Source organism: Salminus brasiliensis, chromosome 7 (assembly GCF_030463535.1).
Source record: "Salminus brasiliensis chromosome 7, fSalBra1.hap2, whole genome shotgun sequence".
Lineage (NCBI taxonomy): Eukaryota > Metazoa > Chordata > Actinopteri > Characiformes > Bryconidae > Salminus > Salminus brasiliensis.
This window is the reverse complement of record NC_132884.1, coordinates 32,698,151-32,717,483: the sequence shown is the minus strand read 5'-3', so window position 1 is coordinate 32,717,483 and position 19,333 is coordinate 32,698,151. Positions and strand designations below refer to the sequence as shown.

Genomic DNA, 19,333 nt, shown 5'->3' with positions numbered 1-19,333 from the left:
AAGTATAAGTCTCTCACTGAAGTGTCCCTCAGTGGACCTATTTTTGCACACCATAGCTTGTCATTACCTGGTGTACTAAGAAATTATATTAGCATTGTGATTAATATTATAATCTGAACTGTAATGATACATTCAATCATCATTATACTATGAATTTTAGTCCCAATTAATAACAATATTTATAATAATATTTAATGGTTATATTGATTCAATATTCTTAAATACAACTTTTCCAGGGTTTCAGCAGAAGCATACGAAACTCTTGTTTTCTTGTGGGTGCAATTAAGTGGTATGTAACTTGCAGCTAAGAGGAATATGGAAAATGCTTTATCAAGTTTCACATTTCTGTTCATTTTTTTCTGTTCAAAGATGAATACATACAAGGCAGTGAAGTATTAAGTAGTAGGTACCAACTAAAATTACTGCAATAATGTGTTCAGCATGTACAAACGGCTTGTTGTAGACATTTAACTGTGTATAAAACTGTGTGCTAGTGTATCACTGAACAGTGGTCTCAAGTAGAAACACAAACCAGCTATTAATGAAACTCACAGAAGACGTAATCGTTTCCATTTTTATTGTTGTGAAAAGACGAAAGATTAATCAAAGAGGCCAAAGCCCATGTCTTCATCAGACTCTTCAGATTCCTCCTTCTTCTCCTCCTTTTTCTCTTCCGCTATAAAGAAAGGGGGGGGGGGGGGTCAGCTCTCAGTTAAGCCAGTGACATAAAACATAAATAATATGGTTTTACATTTAAAAACAGCGCTTACCTGCAGGTGCTTCCCCAGCTGCTGGAGCCCCACCACCACCGGCAGCGGCGGCAGAGACTGCCACAGCACCACCCGCTGGCACGGAGGCTAACTTGGAGAGGCCTGCAGGAAGACATCATCATCATAAGAAAACCCACTTACCCATTTACAAACCGCAAGAAGAATTTCAGTGACTGAGCCGATAAAGTGAGGAGCAGAATTAAATGTAAACATACCGGCGTTCATGACTTCATTGATGTCTTTACCATTCAGTTCACTGACAACCTGTTGAGTCACACGATAATTAAATAACAAGGTATCCAACCAGCAAAACACTATGCAGGCTGTATCTGACATCAGCAGAACATGCTTCATAAACAGATCACAAGTTTGTAAAAATTTACCTTATTAAGACGTTCATCATCGGCCTCAATTCCTACACTCCCCAGGATATTCTTGATATCCTTGGCGGAGGGGCTGGTGTTTCCACCCAGCACAGCCAAAAGGTAAGCGGCCACGTAACGCATTCTGGAAGGAAAATTTGTTGAAAAATTGTTACTTGTTTACTACAATATGACATTACTGACCAACCTGACCTTCAATTTAAGGTTATGAAACTTTAACACCTTGATATCTACTTTGCCCCTCAGTGGAGGTGGACTAAAACACATGTACAGATTTTCTGTACTTTTCTAACCTTGCCCATCCGAAAAGTTAAGGTGCATGTAAAAACATGTACAAATATAATTCATGTCTGAAGCCTTGCATACCCAAAGTAGTAACTTTACATGAGAAATTTCAATTAAAATTAATTCAACAACATTTGATCTCATTGATTAGATTTTTTATTAGTTCCTTTATTATGAAATACACAATGTAAAAACCAACCTGCCAGATTCACATCATGTCAAAGACAAAAAGGCCAAAAAAGCCTTATTTTTTTGTGTAAAAGCAACAATAAGGTGCTAAACGAACCAAGAACAGATTTTCTGAGTAACTGTGTCATTGTTGTCCACCTCTCCCCATCACAGCACACTACTGGGACCCAAGCCACTACTATACCCTCTCCCCCAGTGATCAACAGCCCTCCTAGTTAGGCCACCTGCTGCGAGTGAGCAGCCTTATTCAGAAGACCATGGCTTTGCTCGATACCACTGGACACTGTTAATAAGTGTTAATAAATGTTCTTCTATTGTATAAAAAAAACTTTTAACCTCGTTACGAGTTTTAATACTCGACAGTGACACTTTCTGAGTTGCGTTACGACACATCTGACAGTGGCAGTTTTATTGGTTTCCTTCTTCTGCGTCTAAGAAACTCACTCACATCTAATTTCATTCATTCTATGGCATTTGCACAAGTCTGGAAAGGACATTAAAATAATACTACAGTCCCCATGCTTTTTAAAAAGCGTGTTTTTTATATTTTGTTCAAGCCAGTGGTTTTTGGCTGGCGATACAACAAAATGGAGCACAGCCTGGTATGGCGACCACGCTGCTAGCTGTCAGCATGCTAACGAGGTTACCAAGCGTGTTTACCAAATTTCTGTGTACCTCAGCAAGTCCAACCAGCCTTAACAACAACAGTTACGTGTATGGGGTGTTAGTGGCGGGCTAAGATTACCAACCATTACGGCCGTATTCCTAAAATAACTTACTTTAAGTCTACGAAAGACACGAAACGTAGGTCACGCTGCGATTTCCGGACGGGAGAGAAAGGCTGGGGGGATATAGCCTTATTATGAAGCCGTGTTCAGAAATCTGATTGGGCGTCCGAAGTGTCTCGTCAGGAAAGAAGCCTGTGATTGGATAGTGCTCGGAAAACGCCCCACGCGTCTTTTTTTTAGATCCTATTTAGATCCTATAGGAGGCAGCAGTGAGACGCTTTTCCTGCTCATGCAGAATTAATATTTAACCATTAACTGCTGGCTTTCAGTATGCCTGTACACGTTTTTCTACTTTATTGGGAAACTGGAGGTTGTGTGTATACATTTATATTTTTGTGTGGTCACATGCCCTTCCTGTTGCTTTACACAAACATCACATGGTGAGGCCTGGCTCCCTGATGCGCTCTCAAAGCTCATTCATTCATTTATTCATTCATTTGTCCTCTCATGCGCTTCTTCCGGGTCAGGTTCTTGGTGGGTCAGGAGCCTATCTGAAATCAGTGGACTCAAGCAGGAATGTCCCCTGAACATGGCACCAGTCCACCTCACGTCTCTGGGTACCACACACAACCACTAACGCACACACTCTTCACAACTAGGAGTCATGTGTATTTTTGGGAAGCAGAAGGAATCACATGTGGACACACCAAATTTCTCATGCACAGTGACTGGAGCAGGGACTGAACACACAGCCCCAGTTCACTAGAGCTGTGCTACTCCCAATGTGACCCCTTAATGCCATTAACTCCTCTGCTTCAGGGGTGCTGTAGCATGGCAATGACAAGATTCCTACGTTAAATACAAACATTATGAATATAATTGTTATCTTACGGCATTTATATATAAATTCATTTCAAATATAAAAAATAAATGGAAAAATGCAAGTAAATAACAACAATTTATTAAGTTATGGCAGTAATAACGCAAACACACACATTTGTAGCATTTGCCACACTTTTAACCTTGAATCAAAGAACAGGCAATGAAAACTACACCTGTTTGTCTAATGTTGTTAATTAGACTGGCCTTATCCAGCATCCAAAATGCCATTACAGTTCATACAACATCTCCTCCTTGTCCTGTGTGAACAAGTAGGACACAGAGTCCAGTAGAAACTCCATGACCTTCCTCCAGCTGGTTATGTACCAGAATTTATAGACACCCTCGGAAACCAGAAGCAGTAAGAAAACAGCAAGGAACACCAGAAACATCCGATCAAGGTGATGCATCACCTTCTCTTTAAATGTTCGCTGTTCCCAGGGCAGAGCAGCTCGGGCCTCGCTGTACCGACCAAAATACAGCAGCGTCTCCTCCTCACTGTTAAACTCCTGCGCCTCTTCCATCTCCCTCTCCTCCCCAGCTCCATCATTATCAGCCATTTTAATCACAGCTCTCCAAAGAACAGCTCCTTCAGCTGTTAGAGATGCAAGCCAGCAGCGAAAACGCTGTTGTGCTGCTCTTCCTCGACTGCTTGGCCTGAAGCGTCAGTCAGCAGGTTTTACTCTTCTGTTTCCTGTGTTGATGTCCTTCCACTTGAGAACCTGGTCCTTCAGTGAGAGATCACTTTGCTTGAAAAGGTATGGAAAAAAGCTGATCAGCACAAAGGTGTAGTTTTCTGTCAGCTCATCATGGCCAGTCGATTCAGAATGAGCATCTGTGTATCTGAGAGTCTGACGATTAGGCGCAGACACCTCACAAAGAGGATCAGCAAGACTTAGTGACACTCAGCACTTTCAAGGCTTTTATATAAAGTAGGTGGTGCCAGATGGCAAAAAATGCTCTGAGTGATGGCCTGCTGATCCAAGATCAGTAAATTTGTGAAAACCTACTTCTCCATGAGTAACAGGTACTCTATCCCAGTAAATGCTCAATCTAAAAGGGTCAGGTGTGACCTACAGGTTAAAGAGGTGGGCTTGGGGCTGAGGAGACACCAGTCTAATTCCCTGGACTGGGTAAAGGGAGTGAAGAAACAGCACTTACTTCTCTCTTATTCACAGCTGAGGTGCTCATGAGGTAACTAACCTCCAACTGCTTTCCAGGCACTGAGGTGGCTGACCACTGCTCTGTGTTTTATCTACAGGTAGGTACAGTTAAATGTAGTGGTTACATTTAATTGACCTTTAAATAAATAAATAAACCAATGAGTTCAAAAAGCAGCTTTCCTTACAGCAGGAATATTAACTCACAGTTCTGAAGGAGCTCAAACACATCTGGTTCAACTGCCTTATACCAGGTGTTCTCAAACCGGTCATTAGGGCCTCCTAGACAGTCCAAGCTTTGGCTACCAACACATCAGAGCAGACAAATGCAGTTAGTGTGAATGCTCGCTTTATTTTTGGACAGTGTGATTCTATTACTATAGCAAGGTGTTTAACTTGCACTCAGCATTTAACCATCATCACTTACATTCTAGTATTCCCCCCAAAGAAAACACTTCTGTCGTGTACAAGGTGGAAAGACTATAGTACAATTTCAGTCCCTTTCTAGCAGTTTAAATTTAAACCAAGCCTGACTAACAATAGTTCCAATATTTGGATGGAAAATCTGATGCAGTCCTTTTAAACACCTGGAATAAAAAATAAACCAAACAATAACAATACAACCGTGATCTGTGAAAGTAAAGGTGTCAATCACATACTTTTCTGGGAAGGCTCTACAGGATACTTGTTCTGCCTGAAAGTACATTCTCTGTTTAAAGACTAAATACCTTATGGACTAATTAGCTGGTATATATACAAATAAAAAATAAGGAAAAAAGTTTCAATAATTAAAAAAAGCCATGCATTTCATTACTGCATTTTTGACATCTGCATTACACACACTTGTGTAGTAGTAGTTTATCCGCTCTCCTTTTTTAAAAGCATTTCAGCTGTATTGCACAACCTTATCTAACTACTCAGAGCATGTATGACACCAAAAGCACCCACAAATATAAACATTAATATAAAAATTAATTAATTACTACAACCACACCCGTTTTAATTTTTTCAGTTTTTATTAATTTTTTAGTACATAAATGTACAGTTTTTTACCGATTCTTCACATAGGCTTAGGAGGAGCTCTGGGAGCAGCACCCTGTGGTAAGATGAACAAAAAGGCGCACAAAAACAACCAATCAGAATACATCACTCAAACCACACACAAGTAGATTGTAAACATTTGAGGTAATGAGATGCAGACTTACACTAGGCCTAAACCGAGGAGGTGGTGTGCGATCCTTGCGAGCCTCGCGAGAACGGTTTCTTACTACCTTACTGTGGATGGCACAGCTCACACAATAATGAAGCTTTACGTAGAGCTTGGGCAGGACATAGGCTATTGTAAAGGAAAAATCAAACACAAAATACCCAAACATTAAAACAAAAACACTGACACAGGCAAAGCAGCATGCATTAAATATACGTTCTTCAACTTAACAGCATCACTGTGAAATCTCACTGACTTAATGCTATCGCAAAGAGCATTTTAACAGCTTAAGCATAAAAAAGGCAATGAAAAGAGTCTTGGAGAGCTTTAACTTACAGTCGAATACACTAGCCTCCGAGATGTCCCTCACAGCTGCTGCCTCAACAATGTTCCTAATGACAAATTTCTTGATGGCCTTGTCCTTGGGCACGCACCGAGCGCAGTTGGTACAGCGGATGGGCTGGACATGCCCACGGCCCTTCTTGGCACGTCCGTTGTTCCTTCTCTTCTTAGTCTGGCATTAAAAAAATAAAAATAAAAACACATGTATTGTAGATTAGGAGAGCAAAAGGGAAAATGGGTCCTTCTGATTGTCAAATTATGACAATGATTCTCAGATTTGTGCACGTAGATAAGGTGCATCTTTAGTCATTAGTAATGAACCAACCTCAAATCATTATCCATCAACAGTTACACTGAGATTACACTGTCTATTGTAAAGGTAAAGGTGCACGTTTTTGTCGCGAAATGTGTCCTCTGCATTTAACCCATCTGTGGTAGTGAACACACACACACACACACACACACACACACGAGTGAACTGAGCCACCACTGTCCACAGGCTGTTCCCTACCCTATTGCAGCAGAGCCCTGGCCAACACCTACCATGAGTAACAGGAAACAGGTCAGATATAGATCAGTGGATGAAACTGAATTTGGCAATAAAGGAACATTAAAAGGGAGGGACAATAACAATTACAACCAGGGTTGTTTAGAAGGTAAAATAAAAACACAATGACGTATACAATTTGAATATGTAAATTTAATACTGATAAAGATTTAGTGGGAAATCCGCATCATCAGACTAATAAGCCAAACAAGCTCAAACTTAATCAAACCATTGACAGCTCTCAGGATTTCTCATTAACTGGATAGTTTAAGCTCAAACTAAATAAAAAAATAAAATAAAAACCTGTGCAATTAGAACATCCCTGCTTTCCTCTATAGGACAGATCTGGGTTAGGAATACCAGGCGTATCTGTGGACCCTAGTTAACAGAAGCATCTCTAGGTTCTTCACCATACATTAGTCATTAGCCATTACACTGTAGCTCTTGCTGTTGGCTAAGATAAACAAACACAAGCACACTGACAGTATAAAAATCCAACCCTACCTGCTTTACATTGACTAGCCTGAGTGTAAGCATTAGTAAACCCGTCAGACGCAGATCCTAACGCTGTCCAGCCAGTGCCCTGATGCTGATATGATGAAAAACGCATGCTTATTAGCCAGTCACTCAATTTTTCTCATCCATTGTAAAGAGAATAAACCAGCTGTCACACCAGCAATGGGTAAATCCGTGGACGTACATTTTTCTTGACATAAACGCGATATACAATACACTAACGTCCATTCTTGTTGTGAGCCAGCACGTTTCAGCACTCACCATGTTGAACAGGAGGCAGGAAAGAGGACCGGGACAGGCGGCCCGGGGCTGGAGTAACGGTATTCCTCCGCTGAAAACAAACCTCAAAGAGTCTCCTGGAACCGTTTAACCATCAGAGGGAATAAATAAGCACGTAGTAATAAATATAGAAATGGACATTTACTCTTGGCATTGCTTAGTTATTTCATTTATATCCAAAACGTTTGTTTTGGTACATTCTGTGAAGGGGTTAGCTAGTTTATCGCGGAAGGATATCGTGCTGTGTGGATCAAAACATGACAGGACTGCAGCATGAATTCAGGACAAAATGACCACAGAGGAAGCCTTAGATCAACATACTGTGCAGAAATCTTGGTGTAAAACAGAAATCTCAGTAGTGAGTGTGTGTTTTACATACGCATTACCCGGAGAATACATGCCGATAACCATGAATACAGGACCACGTGAGGGGAGTATTGCGCTGTATTCAGTAAAGTCATTGAAAGGTCAGCGAGAAGAACAGGGGTCTGCTCACCCTGTGACCGTCTGAGGAAAGATCAAAGAATAAAGAAATCGTTTGGCTAACTATTCACCATACATACCATCATAAAATCACAGTATACTGTTTATTGTATTTCTGAACAAATGTCCTCAGATGCTTAAGACTCTTAAGACTTTCATATTTGGGTCAATGACAAATAAGGATTATCACGTTGGTCGAAAAGTATATGATTTTTACATACTAGATTTTTATCTTGTTTAATATTTAAGTGGTTTAAATTATGCCATGTTTAACGAAACCTTTGGTTAAATTAGGCCTAAATAGTGTCAAATTGTGTCACTAACTATCAAAAAGTACACATTAATCATTTATTTGTGGAGAACAGATGGCACTGAATTAACTTCATTTTAAATAAATAAAAGTGTGTGTGTGTGTGAGAGAGAGAGAGAGAGAGAGAGAGAGAGAGATTTTAATAGAAATTTGTTCAAAATGTTATGACTTTGTTTATGCAACTTTCAACAACAACTTTCTATTTTTTTAACTGAAAAGGTTTAAAATGGTCAAATAACAGATATATTGAACATAATATTATCAATCATATTAATTATTCATTGATAAATGGAAGATGGGGACCAAATCTGTGAGGAACTAGGACCCAACCGGACACATATCAAGTGACGTCTCTTGTTGCTTGGAAACGGTCAACATCAGCGTTAGAGACGGGGGAGCTCAGCAGCCGAAGAAATTCAGCAGTCTGGTCTTCGTTTGTGTGTAAAAGTGTAAAAGGTTGGTTTATAAGTAAAATAATATATTATTATATTGCTGACAGTAAAAAAAATAGCGTAAATGTTAACTTGCGGTTGTTCTACACCTCTAACATAGCTAGCTACGTTTTAATGCTGTTTGTTTTCACTGTAAAGTAGCTACACATTACTGAACGTGCCAGTGTAAACACAAGCTGTGTAGCTAGGACATTGTTCTTGTTTTGGAAAAGAGACAGGGTTGAAGCAGAGCAGCCATGCCGAAGAAAGGTGGAAAGAAGGGAGCAGGGGGAAAGCAGGCGGCCATGACGGATGAGGAGAGACTGGTGTACATCCAACAGAAAGTTCAGGCCGAGGAAGAAAATGCCAGAAGAAAAGAAGACATGCTGACTCAGTTCCTCAAGGTAAGAAGCTGATAAATGTGTGTGTGTGTGTGTGTGTGTGTGTACAAGTGAATGTCTGTTTCCACTGATCTTTCTAAATAAATGTATAATTCAATATTTATGTAAACATTTACTCATTAACCAACACTAAAGCATTCATAGCACTTGTGTGTAAAAATGTGTAAATATTTTTGTAAATTTTGTGATTTTGAATACATAGAAAATGCATTCAGTTCCCTCCAAAAATCTACTAGTTCAACAGGACACTTCTTAATCCTCCTGATGTGTCCAACAGGTTGTAATTGTATGAGATTGATTGAATTTTAATTTCTGATTTTTTGACCTATAAATATTTCAGACCTTAAAAAGGAGGACGTGTCTGGAAAAAAGAGGATGTGTAGTCCCTGTAACTGTATACTGAAACTCCACTAATAATGAAATAATGAAAGCTAAACATGTAATAACTTGAATAGTTATTGCTAACTAGCTATTAGTTAACATACATTTTTTCCAAGGTAAACCTGTTTTCCAGAATAAGCCAGAATAATCTGTACCTGTTGTTTTATTGTCAGTCAGTGTTGATGCTGATTCTGTGTTTTGACAGGATAAGCTGCAGAAAGAGGAGCGTAACAGTGCAATAAACCTGAATAAGTTGACGCAGCAGTGGCGTACTGTCCTGCGCCAGACTCGAGCAGCAGAGCTACGCAGCGAAATTGCAGTCCTCAGCCAGACGTTTGAGAGAGTGCTTGACCGCAAGGAAAGCGTCATCAGGGTGGGAAGTCTTGCTTCAATTTTTTTCAAGTTATTATTCAGACTAAACTAAACAAAACATTAAAAATCTATGTTTACAAACGTTAACGGTTTTATTCACATACTTCAATCAGGTACCATTCAGCTACTGAGTCTGTGTGTTTTCACTGCAGCTTGCGTCTAGTTGAAGGATTTTTACTGTAAAAAGTAACAGCGGCAGCATAACTGTATTCCACACTGTTATGGTTAAACTTTGGCGATTAACCCACATCCTGAACTGTGGGGAGCGAACTGGACGGATCACGGATTATCTGTGAAATATTACACCACTACTTAAAAGGGCGTCTGTTGATGACTGAATGATGAATGTATTTTAATAAAAGATTAAAGCAGTAGTTTGGTGAACAAGCAAATTTGCTTCGAGATTACATAAGAGTTCAGGAGGCTTGAAATTGTTTATCAGGCTTATGAGAGCATGTGTATCCGAGCAGATGTTTTGAACAGATGAATACTTGTTGCAGTCATTGGTGTCTGATCTGAGTGAAGCCGAGCAGCAGTCATCACTTGCCCTCCGGGCTCATCTTCGGTGTTTGGATCGTCTGCTGGAGCTACAGAAGGATCGAGTGGCTGCACTAGAGTTACAATGGAACAAAAGCCTTGAAGAACTTAGCTCTGAGTATAACACTGAGAGGTATACACACACATCTCGCAATCTTTCCACTTTTTTAATATTGTGTTTGAGTAGCTTTAGCTTCAGCTCTTAAAGTTCATTGAATTTTTAGGGAACAGATCTTGACGCAGCACCAAAAGGAGAGTGCTTATCTGGAGGATGTCACATTCGCCCTGGATCAGCACTATGCTGAAATAAACAGCGAGGCTATACAGGAATTTCATAGCAGCCGTGATGAGATTAGAAACCGGGTACAACTTTTTCCATGCCTTCATTCACAGCAAGTATGCACAACACTGAGAAGTTGAAAAGGTGTCACATTAGAAACAGGGTATTGACAAACAACTTGTAGCCATAGTAGCTTTTGTCACCTTTAAAATAAACCAGAAGAGAATTTTAGTGGAAATGAGTGTAATTTTCTGATTTGTGTAGAACATTGAAGATAAGCATGCGCTTCGTCTTCAAATGGAAGGCACAGTCGAGGAGCTGTGGGGACAGGTTCTGCAAGACCAGCAGAACTACAATGAAGCCAGTGAGAGCCGACGCATTGCTTATGAGTCGCTCCGTGTCAAATACAAGGGCAGTGCCCAGGAGATAACCCAGCAAATGGAACACTTGCAGAAAATGCAGGTAAGTAAATTGGAACATCTCTGCAGGAAACATCACTTACTATATACATCCTCTATCTTACCTGCTCAGCATATTACTTGGATATTCTCCTGTCGGCGTATAATTACTTAGAAAATACTATGAAAGAAATATTCAAGATATGTAGTTATGTTTTGTTTTTGTTTGACTGTAATCTGCATGTATGTAGTTGCAATTGAAATTATTCAACCCCCATTGCAAAATGTGGTGTGATGTGATGTGTGTACAGGACTCCATTAATGCTCTACATTTTCGACTGAGCACCAGTCACAAGGAGAGTGAGATGTCTGCATGTGGCCTTCGCGCAGCTCGTGAGGAGGTTGCCCGTAAGGCCCGACAGCTCAAAGCCAAGTTAAGTGTGGCTCAGGCAGCTGATAGAAGACAGCTAGCCAATCTCACTGTCCACAGCGACAACACCACTAAGAAACTACAGGACATCATAGGAAAGGTGCAGCTATTTATTACACATTCATACTCACTCACACACTCAAGACACTTAGGAGTCACTTAGTGACAGCAGTCACTTCTCAAAGTTTCTCAATCATCTCTATTCTTCCTTAGGGGGAGAAATTGCTGCGTCTGGCCGAAATGTGTCGCAAGCTTGAGACAGAGCAGGAGAAGGTTCTCCCGTTCTACACTTCGTCATTAAGTGCAGAGGAGTTGAGTCAGGAGCGAGCACATGCTATGGAACCACCATCTGAAGAACTTGCACAGGTAGAAGACCTAATCTCACAAGATCAGCTCAGTCATTGTAGCATTACAGCTCGCTGGTACGCAAAAACCTGGTATCGCTTTTTGACATTTGATTTTGGCAGATGTTCTTAACATTTTCTAAAAATTTTAAGATGACTGGACCAATAGAAATGTGTGAAAATTACCTGGAATAAAACCTTTTTACATTTACTTCTATTGAAAATTTAGTTTTTTTCTTTCTCCTATAAAGTTAATATTTTGGAGATGCTAGGTTTGTGTGACGGCGGCTCCTATCTCATTGACTTTTGGAGACTAATTTCATTACTGTTTAACAGAGAAGTTAATTTCCCATTACCTCACTGCCTCTTTGATATTCATCTTTTCACATCTTCTTTGCTGTTAGGCAATGCTGGACTACAATGTGCTGGAAAAGTTCTGGCAGCGCTACAACAAGGTTTTACTGGATCGCTTGTGCCTAGAGAGGGAAAAGGCGGTTCTAGGTCGGGAGAACCAGCAGTTAAGGATTCTTCTCAAGCAGTATCTGGATGGAATATCAGTCAGTGATGAGATCCTACACCAGCAGAACCCACTGCTCATGGTGTCCCGCCCGTCACCACAAGCCACTCCCACTTCAGAGACACAAACACACAAGCGCTACACAGTCATAGAAGCAGCGCATGTGGTGCAACACACACTGTAGAGAATTCTACATATCCATATCCACTGACACCTGAAAACAAATCTAACAGCAATACTGTTACAAAGTCAATGCTGGTTGACGTGTATCATACAGATACCAAACATTTAAACAGATAACAGAAACAGAAAAATGAGATTGTCAAACAATTATAGTCATATTACAGGCAAAGAACACACACGTACAAGAATGAGCACCACAGACACTTAAAAATGTTCAGATATTATAAACATCATTCCAGACAGCTTCTGACAATACACTCTCTTGACCCTAATTATACACCCTAAATACTGAATCAGTGGGCATTATATTCTATGCTTGACTTTATAAAAAAATACTTATCCAGCTGTTGGAGGAAAACATATTTTTGCCCTTATTTTCCTGCAATATCAAGTAAACAAGATAAACAACAAATAAACACAAAGGCATTTCTTTCACAAAGACCTCCAGACAACATTTTTCACATTTTTCTCCTTTTTTATTTAAATAGTTTATTTTTCTTTTTCATGTCCTTCTCATTTCTTCTTGCTCTTCTTGTCCTTGTTCTTCTTCTTGCCATGGGGTTGAGTGTTGGCCTTGTTGTAGAGGTAGAGACCCACCAGTCCCAGTAAAGTGGGCACTAGTGCCAGGCACATAATGGGAAAGACATCATTTACCAGCTTCTGCCAGGGAGTCTGCTGCAACAGGGAGATCACCTCCACTTCAAACTCCAGAGCGGAGTCACCTACAAAAAGAAGGATTTATCTAAATGATGATAATCAGAATCAGAAGCTTTATGGCTATGTTTGCTGTATAGTTATATATTAGCTAGAAATATTTTACTGTTGTAATCATATTGCTGCATTTTTTACTCAGCTGTACTTGTGACGGGGCAACAATCAACGTGGTATTAGGGTTGGGCGGTATAAAGCGAATTTTAAAATGTTGACGTATCTCAAAATGAGATCTGTATTTAAAAAAGACAACACGTCTTATGTGTCAGATTTCTGTTTGGTGTCTATCTAGGACACAAGTTTATTCGCCCCTGTGCATTTAAGAGAGCCACAGGGTGGGGGTACTGAAGGAACAGCTTGGTTGGTGATGTCACTCTCTGAAAACAGTAAGGGAGAAAAGCAAGCCCACTGTAGTTTCGAGTCTTTGCATTAAGGCATTGCAGGGAAACCCGGATGAACCAGTCTACTGAATGTGCCTGAAAACAGCCGGAAACACCTAAGACCATTCACTCGACTTTGTGTGCTCAGATATCTGGCTTTATGCTCTAAACGTGTGTGATTTAAACCAAAAAAAAAATTAACTTACGTGCTGTAGTGTTTAGCTTGCAAACTAACTTATCTAAGTCTAGCCAGCTACGAACTGAGACTGTCTAAACACAGTCTCATTTTGCCTTTCTGTAACTCCCAACCCCCGGCCACTCGATTTCAGACCTGAATTTATTCTGTGCTGAACCTCTGCTCCCAGAAGAGCTACTAGATTGTTTCTTGAAAGGATCTAGACACTGATGTAATGTGCTGGGCAGTTGTAAGATCAACACTAAAATATAATTCCATTACAAAAGTCAAGGTAAACACTGCACTTTTAGTTGTTGTTTTTTTTTTTTACCAAAGCCAACCACTTCATTTGGAATGATTGCCTTTATGCCTTGCAGTTTTTGAATGGTCATATTTTTATAGTTTTTATACTGTATGAGTGTGGCTATGGTACCTGGGATAGTTGGAGGGTATCCTCTCTTTCCATATGCTAAATGTGCAGGAATTGTGGCCTTGATTTTTTGTCTGAGGAGAAAGAAAAGACAAACTTCATGACAATCCAAGAATCCAGTTAAAGGGACATTGATAAATCCCACTGCACTCAATTTGCCAAAGAATTTAGGACAACGTTTGCATATATAGCAGCTGCTGCTTATTAGCTGCATACGCCTTCAAAACTGTGAATATTTTATGACAAACACGCAGATTTTAGTTGTAAAACTGTTTTTATATAAAGTTACATAATTACAGTTACAGTAAGACATATTTTTTTATACAGTTACTATTTCTGAGATTTTCCTATGAAAGCAACAATGTGCAATTTCACTGTGATTATAAGTTGTCCGAGTCACTTGCTCAAGAAACTTGGGTTGAGAACTCCTGTCCTGGAGGGATGGATTCCTGCTCAGTTTTGTGCTTTTCCTGCTCAAGCATGATTACACTCACCAGGTTTAGTTGGTGTGCTAGAGCAGGGAAATCAGGAAACTGTGCTGAAAGTCCCCACTCACAATTTGAATAAATCCGAATCCTTTACAGCAATGGCATGTCCTTGTGGGTACAAGCAAATCTGTGTCAACAGCCTTAAATCCCTCTAAGATCTCTAAGATACCTGAGAGCATTACAAAAAGAAAGTTTAACACTCACCCTTCGCAGACACCAATCAGGGCTTGCTCCAGGCCTGTTGGATAAATAAGACGTCATTGCTGTTTAAGAAATTGACAGTGAATAGCCCTTGTCCACTTTTGAACAATGAACAGTTCAATAAGAGACACACCTAACAGTTAATACTACTACAGTGGAAATGGAGTCATACCTGAGATGACTGTCCTCTTCCCTAGCTCTACAACCAGAGGCTCACGGGATAAAGAGGAGTCTATCACTTTCCCATCCAGCAGCCGTCCCTAGACATCAAAGGGTTAATTCACTTTTAGGTGGAGATTTGCTTTGCAAATAAGACTAGTGTTAAACAAAAAGTAATCTTGATAAAGATCAACAGCAGAGGTGCCCAAGATTATCAGTAAAGGCGCCGGTGTGGCTGCAAGTTTTCATTTCAACCAACAGAAACATGATTATATTAGATTATTAGATTAACTGTTTGAAGACTTGATTAAACAAGCAGAGTCACATGTGCTATTGTTCGTTAGAATCAAATCCTGAACTGGCCTTCTGGGATAAGACTTGGCACCAGCAGTAATACTATGGGAGTTTCTAAATGATTGCTATAGGATGTTGTAATGAGTTCAGGCAAATATTATAGTTTATTATAGGGTACTATACAGTTATTATAGATTACTATAAAATAAGAATATTAGTGAAGGCAAAGTCTATTATAGTATGACAGTATTACCGTTTTAGAATCATTCGTTCAATTCATTCTTATGTTTTTTCCTGCTGATTTCAGACCGATAACTGTGTCTGCTATCAAAAGATGCACAATAACATCCTAATCATATCCGTATTGGCACGTAACTCTTTATTCAACCTATCACGATTAGAAATAGTATCCAATAAGATCCACATTTAGTTTCAAAGTACCACATACACCAATCAGCCATAACATTAACACCTCCTGCCTAATATTGAGTAGGTCCCGCTTCTGCCGCCACAACAGATCTGAGCGTCTAAAGGCGTCCTGTGTCTGGCATAAAGACGTTAGCAGCCGAAGTGCCCATGACCCTGCTGCCAGTTCAGTCTTTCCTGAACCATTTTTGGTAGTTACTCACAACTGCATACTGAGAAAACCCACACAAAACGTCCTGCCTATCGCCCAGCTATCAAAATTTGGCTCTTGTAGTTCAAAAGTAGCTTGCACTTTCCGTTGCTGCTTTTAACAAATCAATATCCAGAACTGACTTTTCCATTGCTGCCTAATATATCCCTCCCATTGACAGATGCCACTGTAGATGAATATAATCAGCATCTTCATCTATCAGTAGTATTAATGTTGTGGCTGATCGGTGCATGAGTGTTACACAGTCGTACCCTATGGTCTTACATTTTCACTGATGGTAATATAATTACCAACTGGGTTAACGTCTGATGTTAGAATAACGATATATTATATTATACACAGATGTTCTGTTTGTATATCATATAATTAGTGCAGCCATTTCCTTTATATGCATTTGTAAGTAAGCAAATTCTTGGTAAAGTTAAGGACAAAGCAATAAAAATTCAAGGAGCTTGAAAGAGTATGAAAGAAGAATAATGTAAATAACACTGACTTATACTTAATGCTGCCTTAAAGTCCTCCTCAGAAGTTCCTACTTCTGACCTTGGAGCTTGCACGTATGACGTGATTTTGGTTTAAGTGGTTTTGGTCAGAGACAAGTTTACTTCTTCTTTTTCTTTTGCCAACAGAGAGGAAATACATTACTTTACGTTACGTTACTACAACAAAACACAGAGCAGGACATGAGCATTAGGTGAGCGATTTTTATCCAGTAAGAAGCATCAATGGCATGAGCCTATCTGTATTTCTGCGTAATTAAACAGATTTTGTTGCGCTGACAATGAGCCACTGCTAAATAAATAAAATACAACCAACATAAAATACAGTTATCAGCATTTTTTATTAAAATGACCCAAACTTGGAAAGTTGGGGCTCATTACTAGTAAAAAATGAGTTGTGGTGGCGTTCTTGTGCGTTCTTCCCATCTCATAACTATGACTTTTCCAACACGATTTGAAGGCAGCATGACTTACAATTACAATGTTTAATTACTCCAGTTATCAGCCTAAGACTAAAATATAGCCTTAATGAAAATATTGTGTTGACATCAGCCCACTATTCCTACATATCGGTGCATATCTAAAAATACACTCAAATACACAAATACAAAATAAAGGTGCTTCAAATGGTTCTTTGAGAGATGCCATAGAAAAATGACTTTCGTTCCATAAAAAAACATCTTTGTAATAGATGTAATAGATGTGTGAGTAACCTTTAAATCGGTAAGAAACATCTACACCAAGTGCGGGTTCTTTAGAGCTTTTACAAACATGGTTATCTACAGACCACATGTGGTTCTTATATTTGACAACAGCAACTATCAGCTCATAGATAGAGATAACCCTCTGAATTGGTAAAGAACCTATCATCATCAAGAGGAACGGAGGACGGCGGGTTCTTATGACTATTAGGAGGTTCTTTACACTCTCATATCTCTACTAAGAAAATGTGTCTGAGGAATCACAAGTGCTTTTTTTCTATGGAATTGCTCAAAGAACCATTTTCAAGAACCAAACTATATATTAATATATATACATACACTGTGCTTAAGCAAGGTTTGCTCTCTCACACCCTCTCTCTCACACACTATCTAGCTAGGGGTGTTTGGACTACGGCCCTGCTGGACTAGAATGCTGACGTGTTGCTCCTCCTCGTCTGGCATGTTACAGTAGAAAGCCTGTCAATTCGTCAGGGTTTTTTTTTTTTATTATTATTATTATTCTTTTCTTCTAAACTCATAGCTTTCTATCTCAGGTCACGTTGTCCAGCTGCGGACACATCAGCATTTTTCTGCTCTTCACGGGGTTCGTCTCTAAACTCCAAAATCACACGTCACCCTTCAGACCACAGCGTGGCTAGGGCTGTAGCCTCCTACTCTCTCATTCATAATGCACTACACCTTAGCTACTGATGCTAATGCTACACAATCACTGGACACAACGGGCTGGAGTGGAGGCCAGAGCTTCAACATCTGGACTCCACGTTTAGGCTGTGTTAAAGTGGGGTTGAACACACTACTATCATTGCAATTGAGTTCTGCTAAGACACAAGACCAACAGCTAGCTACCATAAGTCCAAGACCCCTGGGCGGTGCCTGGTTTTGCAGAAGGGGATACAGATGTTTTGTCGATAAAATAAAAGAGAAAGAAAAGAACATGCTATCTTACCGTATAGTGGATATGAAGCGTGTCTCCCATCGCTGAGGTTACTGTGCATGTTTCGGGCTTTGCCTTAAAGAAATGTGGAGAAGAAGGTGTGTTTACGTGAATGTATGGAGGCGTGTGTTTTAATGCAAGGTGCTGGGCTGGAGATAGTGAGTAGATGTGTGCAGAGGAGGATATGATACGGAATAAATCACTCATGAAGCTGAAGTTGTCTTTTTTTTTTTTTATTGTAATTTTTCCGTTCCACCTTAAATAGTGCCGCAGCTGCAGCTGTCCGCAGCGGGGAGCTACTGCAGCTGCAGCGCCATTTAAGGTGGAACGGAAACTCCAGCAGGACACAGCTTCAGCCTCACCGTGTCCTCCTTCAGGAGAAACTATCCAACTGAGTGAAGAAGAAAAAAACTCACCACAGTTTCTACCATCAGCTCATCCACACTCGCCTCCGTCTCAGCGTCCTCGGTGGCAGCCAAACTAAATGCAGCGAGCACGACTATAAGAAACCCCCTCCAAAACTTCATTTTGTCTCTGTTAACTTCACACAAAGTAACCTCAAAGGAGAAAACTGGTCAACTTCCGTAAAAAATCCCCTGCCTCTGCAGAAGGCGACGTGCAAGGCGAGGGCTGGACTGCACAGGCGACCGGCCAGACGCTCAACTTAAATACTATACGGCTCGACGCCAGTTAAGGCTGATGTGTTACTATAGCTGGGCGATAACGGGGCAGTCGAGCTGAGAGCTCTGTCCCAACACCTGGATCCCCGGAGTCCCCGCCTCATACATTCCGCCAGCATCCCACAAGTCTCCGCAGGCCGCCGTGTGACCACCAGCGCACTTCCAGCTGCTGACACTAGATGGCGGTGGCGACACACTAAGCACAAGACGTGACGTGTAGACTGATCAGACACAACGTAAAGACCTAATACTGTCCTTGGGCGACCACCAGTTGTTCTTCTATGGACCACTGTTGGTAGGTATACAAACCACTGAATAATGACCTTCATAGATCGCATCCATGCACCTTAGGCCCCCATGATCCCCAGGTACTGTCCAAAGCAGTGCAGGAACATCTCCAAGACCTGCCTGATGTTTTGGAGATGTTCTGACCCAGGCTTATAGTCTTCACAGTTGACCCTTGTCAGAGTGGCTCAGATACTCACCTTTGCCCTTTTCCCGTTCTTTCCACACATCACCTTCAAGCGCGGACTCAATTCACTTCCCAATATATTGACGGATGCCACTGTAGGTGAAGCTGATCAATATTTTTGACTTCACCAGTGGTGCTGATGTAAAGGCTCATCATAAGTGGAGGATGGACATCATATCTGTAGGATAGACCCTTTAC

At 40.4% G+C, this 19,333-nt stretch overlaps 4 protein-coding genes across 8 annotated transcripts; 1 reads left to right on the top strand and 3 right to left on the bottom strand.

Moving 5' to 3' along the window:
• Nucleotides 1–560: 560 nt before the first annotated feature.
• On the bottom strand, nucleotides 561–2,512 carry rplp2 (ribosomal protein, large P2). Its single transcript, XM_072683135.1, has 5 exons — nucleotides 2,407–2,512; nucleotides 1,154–1,277; nucleotides 986–1,034; nucleotides 771–872; nucleotides 561–676 (listed from the first exon to the last, which is right to left on the bottom strand). Exons 2-5 carry the CDS (start codon nucleotides 1,274–1,276, stop codon nucleotides 600–602), a joined length of 351 nt encoding a protein of 116 aa, XP_072539236.1. The 5' UTR covers nucleotide 1,277; nucleotides 2,407–2,512; the 3' UTR covers nucleotides 561–599.
• Nucleotides 2,513–4,601: 2,089 nt separating this feature from the next.
• rps26l (ribosomal protein S26, like) lies at nucleotides 4,602–7,700 on the bottom strand. 3 transcript variants are annotated; one of them, XM_072683132.1, is made up of 6 exons: nucleotides 7,665–7,700; nucleotides 7,268–7,362; nucleotides 5,938–6,115; nucleotides 5,600–5,730; nucleotides 5,448–5,490; nucleotides 4,602–4,696 (listed from the first exon to the last, which is right to left on the bottom strand). In XM_072683132.1, the coding sequence occupies exons 1-5, from the start codon at nucleotides 7,666–7,668 to the stop codon at nucleotides 5,455–5,457; spliced, it is 444 nt and encodes a 147-aa protein (XP_072539233.1). In that variant the 5' UTR covers nucleotides 7,669–7,700; the 3' UTR covers nucleotides 4,602–4,696; nucleotides 5,448–5,454. The 3 variants fall into 3 exon arrangements, with proteins under 3 accessions (XP_072539233.1, XP_072539232.1, XP_072539234.1); XM_072683131.1 differs by lacking the exon at nucleotides 4,602–4,696 and having other exon boundaries at nucleotides 5,392–5,490; XM_072683133.1 differs by lacking the exons at nucleotides 4,602–4,696; nucleotides 7,268–7,362; nucleotides 7,665–7,700 and adding an exon at nucleotides 6,995–7,100 and having other exon boundaries at nucleotides 5,392–5,490.
• Nucleotides 7,701–8,447: 747 nt separating this feature from the next.
• Nucleotides 8,448–13,245, top strand: ccdc65 (coiled-coil domain containing 65). Of its 2 annotated transcripts, XM_072684644.1 has the most exons (9): nucleotides 8,448–8,534; nucleotides 8,743–8,913; nucleotides 9,497–9,664; nucleotides 10,164–10,333; nucleotides 10,425–10,563; nucleotides 10,745–10,942; nucleotides 11,190–11,408; nucleotides 11,522–11,674; nucleotides 12,057–13,245. In XM_072684644.1, exons 2-9 carry the CDS (start codon nucleotides 8,767–8,769, stop codon nucleotides 12,351–12,353), a joined length of 1,491 nt encoding a protein of 496 aa, XP_072540745.1. In that variant the 5' UTR covers nucleotides 8,448–8,534; nucleotides 8,743–8,766; the 3' UTR covers nucleotides 12,354–13,245. The 2 variants fall into 2 exon arrangements, with proteins under 2 accessions (XP_072540745.1, XP_072540746.1); XM_072684645.1 differs by lacking the exon at nucleotides 8,448–8,534 and having other exon boundaries at nucleotides 8,642–8,913.
• fkbp11 (FKBP prolyl isomerase 11) lies at nucleotides 11,405–18,808 on the bottom strand. Of its 2 annotated transcripts, XM_072684646.1 has the most exons (6): nucleotides 18,400–18,808; nucleotides 17,996–18,058; nucleotides 14,910–14,997; nucleotides 14,741–14,774; nucleotides 14,052–14,122; nucleotides 11,405–13,074 (listed from the first exon to the last, which is right to left on the bottom strand). In XM_072684646.1, exons 1-6 carry the CDS (start codon nucleotides 18,508–18,510, stop codon nucleotides 12,866–12,868), a joined length of 576 nt encoding a protein of 191 aa, XP_072540747.1. In that variant the 5' UTR covers nucleotides 18,511–18,808; the 3' UTR covers nucleotides 11,405–12,865. The 2 variants fall into 2 exon arrangements, with proteins under 2 accessions (XP_072540747.1, XP_072540748.1); XM_072684647.1 differs by lacking the exon at nucleotides 17,996–18,058.
• Nucleotides 18,809–19,333: the final 525 nt, after the last annotated feature.

Bases quoted from the DNA above. Each gene is read 5' to 3' on its own strand.
- rplp2 (XM_072683135.1), bottom strand. From the start codon at position 1,276: ATGCGTTACGTGGCCGCTTACCTTTTGGCTGTGCTGGGTGGAAACACC. The intron at 1,035-1,153 runs GTAAATTTTTAC...GTGACTCAACAG, and splicing joins ATGATGAACGTCTTAATAAG to GTTGTCAGTGAACTGAATGG. The intron at 677-770 runs GTAAGCGCTGTT...CTTTCTTTATAG, and splicing joins AGCTGGGGAAGCACCTGCAG to CGGAAGAGAAAAAGGAGGAG.
- rps26l (XM_072683132.1), bottom strand. The intron at 6,116-7,267 runs GTGAGTGCTGAA...TTTTAATGCCAG, and splicing joins CCTGCCTCCTGTTCAACATG to ACTAAGAAGAGAAGGAACAA. The intron at 5,731-5,937 runs GTAAGTTAAAGC...CCTTTACAATAG, and splicing joins GGAGGCTAGTGTATTCGACT to CCTATGTCCTGCCCAAGCTC.
- ccdc65 (XM_072684644.1), top strand. From the start codon at position 8,767: ATGCCGAAGAAAGGTGGAAAGAAGGGAGCAGGGGGAAAGCAGGCGGCC. The intron at 8,914-9,496 runs GTAAGAAGCTGA...GTGTTTTGACAG, and splicing joins TGCTGACTCAGTTCCTCAAG to GATAAGCTGCAGAAAGAGGA. The intron at 10,564-10,744 runs GTACAACTTTTT...TGATTTGTGTAG, and splicing joins GTGATGAGATTAGAAACCGG to AACATTGAAGATAAGCATGC.
- fkbp11 (XM_072684646.1), bottom strand. From the start codon at position 18,510: ATGAAGTTTTGGAGGGGGTTTCTTATAGTCGTGCTCGCTGCATTTAGT. The intron at 14,775-14,909 runs GTATGACTCCAT...TTTATCCAACAG, and splicing joins GAAGAGGACAGTCATCTCAG to GCCTGGAGCAAGCCCTGATT. The intron at 14,123-14,740 runs GTGAGTGTTAAA...CTTTCTCCTCAG, and splicing joins CTGATTGGTGTCTGCGAAGG to ACAAAAAATCAAGGCCACAA.